At 41.1% G+C, this 9,989-nt stretch overlaps 1 protein-coding gene across 2 annotated transcripts in view; it reads left to right on the top strand.

The window, feature by feature from the left end:
* Nucleotides 1-9,989, top strand: part of LOC107702250 (inactive tyrosine-protein kinase 7-like) — a 64,689-nt gene that overhangs the window by 26,424 nt on the left and 28,276 nt on the right. For both annotated transcript variants that reach the window (XM_016504503.1, XM_016504502.1), the window contains exons 3-7: nucleotides 642-744; nucleotides 4,328-4,512; nucleotides 6,494-6,641; nucleotides 6,875-7,005; nucleotides 7,299-7,565. In XM_016504503.1, coding sequence (XP_016359989.1) covers nucleotides 642-744; nucleotides 4,328-4,512; nucleotides 6,494-6,641; nucleotides 6,875-7,005; nucleotides 7,299-7,565 — 834 coding nt within the window. The remainder of the gene's footprint in view (nucleotides 1-641; nucleotides 745-4,327; nucleotides 4,513-6,493; nucleotides 6,642-6,874; nucleotides 7,006-7,298; nucleotides 7,566-9,989) is intronic.

The following is a 9,989-nucleotide window of genomic DNA, read 5'->3' as shown; positions in this document are numbered from 1 at the left end:
CCCCCCGGAGCCGTGTGAGGCACATTTTATTATGGATGCACGCACTTTATTTCACGTGTTTTGGACTGTTAACCAGAAACCACTGCAATGATAGAGCTTAGAAGAGCTAGGACAATTTTTAATATAACTCCGATTGGATTCTTCTGAAATAAGAAAGTCATATACACCTAGGATGCCTCGAGGGTGAGTAAATCACAGGCTCATTTTCATTTTTGGGTGAACTAACCCTTTAACAAGTTAGTCAAACTTCCTGTGTTTGCTGCCTCTTGCAAGTGCGTGTAAAAACACATGTGAACCACTGGCCCTTCCTAGCCATCCCACTTCACCCCCTTTGCGACTGCAGCAAGCTAAACAACGTGAGAGAAGGTTATTTTGAGCCAGCAAGTGGAAGCCAGACAAAGCGCCCCTTTATTCCCAATGCCAAGATTAATTGGTTGAAATGCAGCGTCCGGCTGCTTGTGTCAGATAACAAGTAAGGTCAACTGAATGGAGAGGCCTGTTTTTGTGGCGGGCGCAAAGCATGACCAGATGGTGTGAATGGGGGGGTTTGTTTTTGATAATGAGCGCCGAGAGTTTCGACAAGGGTTTTAGCCATCTCCTGATCATCAAGCTGTTAGTCTTTAACGTGTCTTGTCTTACAGGGTTGGAAAGTGGCCCGGTGAGTCTGAAGAGTCCAGAATCAGAGGCAGAGATTCAGAGCTCCTCGCAAGTAGTGCTACGATGCAACATAGACGGACACCCACGGTGAGGAACTGCATGTCTGATTCCTAGCCTTCGATCAGAAATATGCTGTGGATGCGAGCGCATTTAGCTACACCAGCTCAATTTCACATGCAGTTCGTAATGCAGAGCAAGTACTCCTTGCGTTCTTGTAAAGGTCCAGTTATTCTTAATTTTTAGCACTCTGCAACATCTAGCACAATATAGTATACTCTAGATTAGGGGCGTCCAATCCTGCTCCTGGAGGGCCAACATCCTGCAGAGTTTAGCTCCAACCAGCTCCAGCACACTTCTGGAAGTTTCTAGAAAATCTGTAGACCCGAATTAGCTTGTTCAGGTTTGTGCGGCCCTCTAGAAACAGGTTTGCCTAATCCTTGTCTAGATGGACACCTAATGGACCTTTTTTCTTTTGTCTGTGGACAAGCATGTTTGTGGACTATGTGCAAGAACATCAGTGGACTATGCTGAAAAATGAAACTATGTCACACGCACTGTCCATGAGCCAGAGCAAAATGTGGACAAAGGAATTATACTTTCTGTTTAATGCACGTGTCCATTTCTGCTACTGACTGGTCACTATCATGCAGAGTTTAGCTCCAATCCTAATTAAACACATCTGAATAAGATAATCAAGGTCTTCCAGATTACTAAAACTTGCAGGCTGGTGTGTTGGGGCAGGTTGCAGCTAAATTCTGCAGGACATTGGCCCTCCAGGGACAGGTTTGGACACCCTTGGCTTAAGAGGTGTGTAACTTATATCCAGCTACCTGAATAACGTGTCCTATTAAATGAGGCAGAATTTGAAGGTAAATTGTCCATTTGAACATTTTTTAAGCACGTTTAGTAGGGCTGTGATGATAAATCGATGCAGAATCGATTCTGAGATCTTCCGGATGCATCGCGATTCTCTCTGGAATCGATTCTGAGCTTAGATTTTAACAGCAGATGGTGCTCTACTCTAGTTTTATCCGCACACTCAAATGCTCCTGAAGAAGAGCGCTGAAGATAGGGGTGGGCGATATGAGCTACAATTCATATCACGATATTTTACACTGTCCAGGCGATATCGATATTATATTGCGATATGAGTGAAAAAAATTACAGGCAAAATATTTTAACCTTATATAACTAGAAAAAGTGAGGGATTGGACATTGACCTGAAAAGTCTTTTTAAATTTTTTTTATTGTGCTATTGTTTTTCCACTGTTTGTGTGTTCGAGTAGGCCAGTGGTTCCCAAACTTTTTTTGCCGGGCCCCCCTTTTGTAGAGAAAAATATTTTCAAGGCCCCCCCCCCTGTTTTGAAATAAAAGGCTACTGTATTGCTGTGATCAAAGCTGAATTTTCAGCATCATTACTCCAGTCTTCAGTGTCACATGATCCTTCAGAAATCACTCTATTATGCTGTTTTGCTGCTCAGTAACCATTTCTGATTATTTTAATGCTAAAAACTGTTGTGCTGCTTCATATTTTTGAGGAAACAATTTTTTCATGATTCTCTTATGAATATTTGAAATGGTCCTTTGTGTCAGAGCACTGGAGTTCATCAGAAATAGAACGCAGCATCAGCTTACTGTCATGGATTTGTCGTGTCGCGTCGCGCCACATCCACAGCAGAGAACATCACTGTGTTCTGTTTGCTTTTGTCACATCGCGCCGCTCGCCTCTGGTGTAGACACGTTGTTTTGGTATTTGTGAATCTTAAGTATATTCATAATCTGATTTACGTTTTCCTGGCACTGGAAGTCCTGTCACAAACTTGTAACTTTCATGCTTAGAGCAGAACCATGCATCGTTCATTTATATTTCTACATGACTTACTGCAATACACCTCTGAATCTTCAATCGCGCCATCTAGTGGTCTGTTATTGATACAACCACAACTGCTACAACTGATAATGGAGCACTTTGATATTTCGTGTCGCGTCGCGTCCACAGCAGAGAACATCACTGGGTTCTATTTGCTTTTATCACGTCGCGCCGCTCGCGTCTGGTGTAGACACGTTGTTTTGGTATTTGTGAATCTTAAGTATATTCATAATCTGATTTACGTTTACCTGGCACTGGAAGTCCTGTCACAAACTTGTAACTTTCATGCTTAGAGCAGAACCATGCATCGTTCATTTATATTTCTACATGACTTACTGCAATACACCTCTGAATCTTCAATCGCGCCATCTAGTGGTCTGTTATTGATACAACCACAACTGCTACAACTGATAATGGAGCACTCAAGCGGGTACTGCGTGTAGTACGGCGTTGCACACAGAGGACAAAAACGTTCAGACTTAATCATCATTTGTGTTCAAATTTGCAAAGCGTACCAAATTGAACAAAACAATATAAATGCAAAATCTGAATTCATGAATATATAACGGTATCCACGGTATAGCAAAATCCATATCATGGAACAACATAATACTTTCCATAGTCACTTTCATACCGGTATAGCGCCCACCCCTAGCTGAAGAGTCATGCAATTTCACCTCGGCTCAGAATGCTTTTATGACGCGAGATTAATGTAAACACAGCCCAGTGTGAACACCCTTGTAATTCGCTTCAACCTTTTCAAATTTTATGAATGATTATTTTAGGTTCAAGTGTGTGTAAGGATTTGGAAACAAGCAGAGTACGGCTATTTCTGAAGCATGCAGCGCCATGTGCTTTTCAAAGCTAAGCTCAGAATCGACTTGAAAGAAAGAATCGCGATGCATTCGGAAAATCTCAAAATCGATGCTGAATCATTTCTCGATTTATTTCCCCAGCCCTAACCTTTAGTGTGTTCAGTGGGATTGCACAATTGCAAATCGTTCGCTGGCCAAACATTCATTCATTGCGATATCCCAAATATCACACATAATATTCCAAAAAAATCTGTGCTCACGTACTCATGAACATAGCAGCGGCATTTATTTTTCACAACATATCAACAAACTACACGGAGAAAGGGCTTGTAGTGTTACCTTTGCATTGATTTGCAATCCACTTGCAGTCTTTTTAAGGGGCTGTTGGTCATTCTTACTGTCCTGCTTGATGGAGACAGTGTATTTAGTTTGAAATTCATCATAGCATATTTAACTACTTGGAGCACACTATAATCTAAAGATTTATTTAATCGTAAGTAATCTTAAGTGCTTCTGCAGAACAACCTTTCTGAAGACTTCAATTCCAGCTCTGCTCCAAAACACCCTCCTGTTATTTACAAGTGATCCTGGTGACCTTGATTAGCTGGTTCAGGTGTGTTTTATTAGGGTTGCAGCTAAAATAGGGGTAGGCAACTCTCGAGATCTACCCTGTGTCCCAATGTGCATACTATCCACACTATGTGCCCTAAATAGTATTGAAAATTACTAATATCACATAGAATTTAGGATGGATAGTATGCACATTGGGATGCAGGCCTAATCAAGGTCTTCAGGAATACTAGAAAGCTACAGGCAGGTGAGTTTGATCAGGCTGAAGCTATACTCTGCAGGAAAGTGGACTAAAGTTGACTAAACTCTGCGGGTCGGTAGCTCTCCTGGAACAGGCTTGGTTACCCCTGATCTGGAGAAACTTCTCGTTCAGTTTTCTCAGCTTTTATAACCCTGCTCTTGATTCGATCTACAGGCCAACCAATCGCTGGCACAAAGATGGAACACTACTATCAGAGAAGAACCACAAAATCAACAACAAAGACAGAACGCTTACACTGCCGAGCGCCAGTCCTGACGACAACGGGGTCTACTACTGCTGTGCGAAAAATGCAGCGGGCCACGTCTGCAGCAATGACAACTTCACCCTCAACATCATAGGTGTGTGTGCTTCTCTTTGTGTGTTTGGATGTATTGTTGAACCACAGGTACTTTTTTGTAGGGATGCACCGAATGTTCGGCAACCGAAATTATTCGGCCGAAAATAGAAAATAAGGCCGAATAAGGGGGAAAAACGAATAAATGTTACCGAACAATGATGTGACGTGATCAATTAGAGTAGCGCGCTAATGCAGCAATCATGTCAGCAGTGTGAAAGTGTTTAAGGGTGCTTTCACACCTGTAGATCGATCGCTTTGTTCCGAAACAGGGATTAAAATTATTACAATGTTGCTTTTTATTCTTGGTGCGGTTCGCTTTCACACGGCAAAATTTCTAAACAGACCAAATTTGTTAATACAAGTCACGTGCGAGTAAACTGTTCTCTCATTGGTCAAAGTTCCACGGTTTATTTTCCGGGATTCCACTGAGCTGTCACGCATGTCATCCGTTAGGATGGAACGACAACAGCTTCAAGGGCTTATTATTGTTGTTTTTTTTGTAGCTGTCGTTATAATAATTTATCATTTTGAGCAGGAGTCTAGGATTGATTGGGAAAACATTTTTAAAGTGCACCTACAAAGAAGAGCAATAAGACGGCATTATAAAATAAAAAAGTGCGCTTTGATTTTGAATGGCGAAGACGTGCTCACCCACAGACATTCACAGGTTCATTTTGAAGTATTAGCAAAACAACAAAGCTAATAACCAAAGCACGGAACTTACGTAATTACCCATTATACATTGTGATATAGCCTGGTTCGTTGGTCCGTTAGATCGGATTGCTTTCTCACTACAACCGAACCGCTCCAGAGTTCGTTTCCATGCTCAAAATATGATCTTTCGCGCGCAGAATTGTGGCAGAGATGTAATCCCATATGGAAGCACCCTAAAACTCTCAGAGAAAGACGTAAAAATCATTACAAGCACCGACAGCGACAGACTGCTTAGCGCTGCATCTCATGTCTCTGATGAGAAGAGGAAGGGGTGGTTGTTGCTGGTTACTGTATCCGTATGATAATTGAAATTGCGAAATGGCCTGACCCTAAAGAATCATATCAACTTGTGGAAAATGGGCATCATATGACCGCCTTAAACAATTAGTAAATAAACTGCAGAACGTTATGTTTTCTAATACACGCACGCATTGCATGTATTCTGACAGTGCTGCACAAGGGTTCGAAGCGCGAGGAAAATCTGCGCTGAAACGGTATTACTCGTCAGCTGCTCAGTAACATTTTTATGAAGTTTTACAAGGCTTGGATGTGACAGTGTGAATACGTGCAAAACATCTTCCCAAATTCGTAATGAGAATCATTTATAAATCTGATGTTGTCAACAAAAAGAAGCACTGAGGTCTTCCTGCGGGTTTCCGGCAAAATAAAAGCTCCATCAACATTCATAAATGTTAGTATTGTAATTTTACCATTTTTCTGTAAAATAAAATAAAAAAGTAAGACAATAATAATGATGATAATAATAATTACAAATCTGTAATAGATTTGTATCTGTGGGATCTGAAATATTTTCTAATGTTTTAAAAGAAGTCTCTTCTGCTCAGCAAGGCTGCATTTATTTGTACAGTAAAAATTACATGCCTGATTCAAGAAGGGGGTCTCAAAAATTACCAAAACATTTTTTTACTAACTTATTAATTTTAAGTTAAATTGTGCTTTGTTGGTATAATGTCTGCTAGAATGTTAAGTAATACATTTTAAATTGTTGTTTTGTAATAGATTTTTTTTCTTTGAAAAGCAGGACAAAATTGTAAAAAGTTTAAAATGTAAAAATGTAATTTATGCAATGGTGAAAAAAAATTGGCAATATATATGGGGGAAAAAAACACGATAAACCGCGTTTGGTATTCGGCTTTCGGCCCAGTGTTTCATTTCGGTGCATCCCTACATTTTTGTTTCTTTGAGAATCTGTCATTTAACTTTTATGTTCCCGTTAAGTAATAAATGGTCTTTATCTCTCTCTGCAGATAAGAGTTTCCCTCAACCAGTGGTGAAGCCAGAAGATTTGGTAGTCATGAGGAACGAGGAAGCACTTTTCCACTGTCAGTTCACGGCCGAACCGCAGCCTACCGTTGAGTGGTACCATGAGAACGAGCCGGTGGCCAACAAGAGCCGGTACTACACTTTAACTCAGTTCGAGTGCGATTAGAAGAAAGCTGTGCACTTCTTTATAAAGTTCGAAAGAGTTCTTATATGCTTTTGCACAATTTCAGTATTGCAAAGTTAGAATCATGTGACTTCACTGAGGACTTTGAAAGTAAACACATCCCCCTGTCGTTTAGTGACAAGTGAATCTTTACCCTGCGAACGAGCACACATTTGACCTTTGACCCCTATCTTTCCTACAGTGTCTTTATTCTGAGCAATGGATCCCTCTTGATCACTCAGGTGAAGCAGCGAAACACAGGCCTGTATAAATGTATGGCTCGAGGGCCCCATGGGCCCCCTGTGTCTCTCGAGGCCTCGCTGCGAATTGCAGGTAACAATCTCAGACCTATTCATGTGCAGTTAGACATGCAGGCTTGGTACATACTGCTGAACTCTGAGTTCCTGATGAAGCGTATCTCCAGAGCGGTTATCTGCAGCTTCAGTGACGAAGCTCATCTAATCGCTTTCTGTCTGGGTGCTTTTACAGGACCGAGTGGCTTACACAGCTCAGATGCCATGGTTTTCAGTGAAGAAAGCACTGTTTGGAGCCCTTCTCTGATACCTCACATTACATGCTTCCGTGCTTCGCTCTCAAACCTGTTTCTTGTCACTCTTTCTCCTCAGAAATCGAGGACATGATGCCTAAACAGTCCCGAGTGTTCACCGCAGACTCTCTGGAGCGGGTGGCATGTCGAGCGCCCCATGGGCTGCCCGAGCCAGAGGTTTGGTGGGAACACGAGGGGCAGCGAGTCCCAGCCGAGGGCAGAGTGCATCAGGATGGACTAGACCTGATCTTCAGCCCCACTCGTGGTGAAGACTCAGGAACCTACACCTGTTTTGCACAAAATAAGGCGGGACAGAAGAAACAAGAGTTGACCGTCACTGTGGCAAGTAAGTCTTAAGCCAGAAGCATTGCCAAATGTACATAATGCGCATTAAAGGGTATCGGAGTTTCCTTCAAATGTGATTATCAAATGTGATAGCTTTTCAAAGTGTTGCTATGCCTGAAAGGGATTTCTGTCCCGAGTTTGCACTAATACAGCATTAGGCTGCATTTACATTACATGAGCCAGTTCCAATTTTTTCTCAGGCCTCATTCAGTCAATGTGAGTCGTTAATCATTAAAACAAGCGATGGTGGCGAGTGGCATCAACTCAGGTGGACGCTTTTCCGGGTCAGTACACAGTGTTGCCAAGTCTGCAGTTTTCCTGTGGAACTGGGCTACTTTTGCGCTATTCTTTGCACCGTTTTGTAGTTAAAGAGATCGCTTCTCCCCACTATTTCAAAGGAGGGGGAACCATGTAGAGACTTGATTGGGTTAGATTTGGGCTAAAGCAATTGGGCTGGGTTTGTTTCGCATACCTGGCAACCTGTCAGTACATCTGTTCTGGGTTTTGGGTTGCCAAGTGCATAGTATAAATGAAGATATCAGAAATGGGTCACTTTTAAAAGAAGCTGCAAGCTAGTCATCAGAAACAATTATAGTCAACAAATCAAAATTGGGCATCAAGAACTGCAGTTTAAATGTGGCCTAAAGACCTATTCGGACGGGAGTAGTTTTACAGGGGGTCGTTAGAGAAATTTGTGTTTCACAGGCGTACTTTGCGATTTTAATCCCGTCCGAATTTGTATATGAAAATCGCAGACATCAAGGTGATAAGAATCAAAACTCAAACGAATAGGGCTTAAGAATGCAACACATATGTGACACATTTCAGAATGCAACAACACAAAAAGACTAGCTTGTGTTCCCAGAAGCGTCCTCCAGTAGCATGTGTTTCGGGCCCTACTTGAATATCGCACATTCCAGCAATTTTCCTTCGTTATGACCCATACTGTCTTATGAATTAAAGTCCTGTAGGTGATCTATGATACTAAGACAGAAAGTCTCTCAGTGTGACACAACAGGACCTTTCAGGACTTTAAATAAATTACTATTACTCATTGGCTGTGGTTGAGCGATTGGATATAATGTTAACATCAGTGTGATGCAGCAGGATTTAAGAGCAGTAGCTCCTATATTGTGGTGTGGAGATGCTGTTTAATGGAACAGTTAAAAGACAGAAACAATAGTAAAATGTTATTATTGTGTTGCACTTTTGATCTGCTCTGTTTAATTTAATTTGGCCCATCTGTTTGAAACCAGTCTGCTACCACTGTCCTGTTGTGCGCTGTCCAGCATAAATTGTCCTTCCTGTCCAATTCAGTACTGTACTACTTCATCGTGCTTGGTTTTCGACGTTTCTGATATTCAACAGAATAAGGCGACACCTGCTCAAAAAAGGTTAGCACCCAAGTGTTATGTACTGGTGTAAAGCTTAAAGTATACTCAAGTTTTTACCGAAATGTGACTGAAATTTCGTCATCAGCATACAGTAGTATATGCATACTCTATGCGCACAGCCTCATTTTGTGCATTGAATTTTTTCCACTAATTAGTTTGTCCACTAGGTGGCAGCACTCGCGCTGTTTCACAATCGAGAAAGAAACGAAAGATGGAACAACAACAATAGATGCCCGCATCGACAAGTGCTTGTATGAGGGTGTTCAACTATGCGAACAACTCTGTTCTAAAAGAGTACAAAGGCATTTTTATTTTAGAAATTACACTGGACAGAGATCAGACTTTCTAGCCAACATGTGTCGACATCAAAACCCCGAAGTGTTTCCCATTTAGTGTGATGTTCAGCCGACTGTCTGTGGCAGTGGTGTAGTCGGGGCCATACGCTAGGGTGTAAAATCATGCTAGTAATAGTAGAGTGTAAAATCATGCTAGTAATATGCTAAAACATGTTAGTAGTGTAAAATCATGCTAGTAATATGCTAAAACATTTTAGTAGAGTATAAAATCATGCTAGTAATATGCTAAAACATGTTAGTAGAGTATACAATCATGCTAGTAATATGCTAAAACATGTTAGCAGAGTGTAAAATAATGCTAGTAATATGCTAAAACATGTTAGTAGAGTGTAAAATCATGCTAGTAATATGCTAAAACATGCTAGCAGAGTGTAAAACCATGCTAGTAATGTGCTAAAACGTAAACATGCTAGCAGTGTGTACAATCAAGCTAGTAATGTTATAAAACATGCTAGTAACATCCTAAAACATGCTAGTAGAGTGTAAAATCATGCTAGTAATGTGTTAAAACATGCTAGCAGTGTGTACAATCAAGCTAGTAATGTTATAAAACATGTTAGCAACATCCTAAACCATGCTAGCACTGTGTAAAATCATGCAAGCAGATGCTAGCATCTAGTAGATTTACCTGCATACATAATAGGAGGTAGGTGAAGTGAACTGACTTCCATCAAA

The sequence above is a fragment of the Sinocyclocheilus anshuiensis genome, unplaced genomic scaffold (genome assembly GCF_001515605.1).
Source record: "Sinocyclocheilus anshuiensis isolate Anshui unplaced genomic scaffold, SAMN03320099.WGS_v1.1 scaffold666, whole genome shotgun sequence".
Classification (NCBI taxonomy): domain Eukaryota; kingdom Metazoa; phylum Chordata; class Actinopteri; order Cypriniformes; family Cyprinidae; genus Sinocyclocheilus; species Sinocyclocheilus anshuiensis.
Note: the sequence above shows the minus strand (reverse complement) of the source record. Positions and strands in the feature narration are given on the sequence as shown.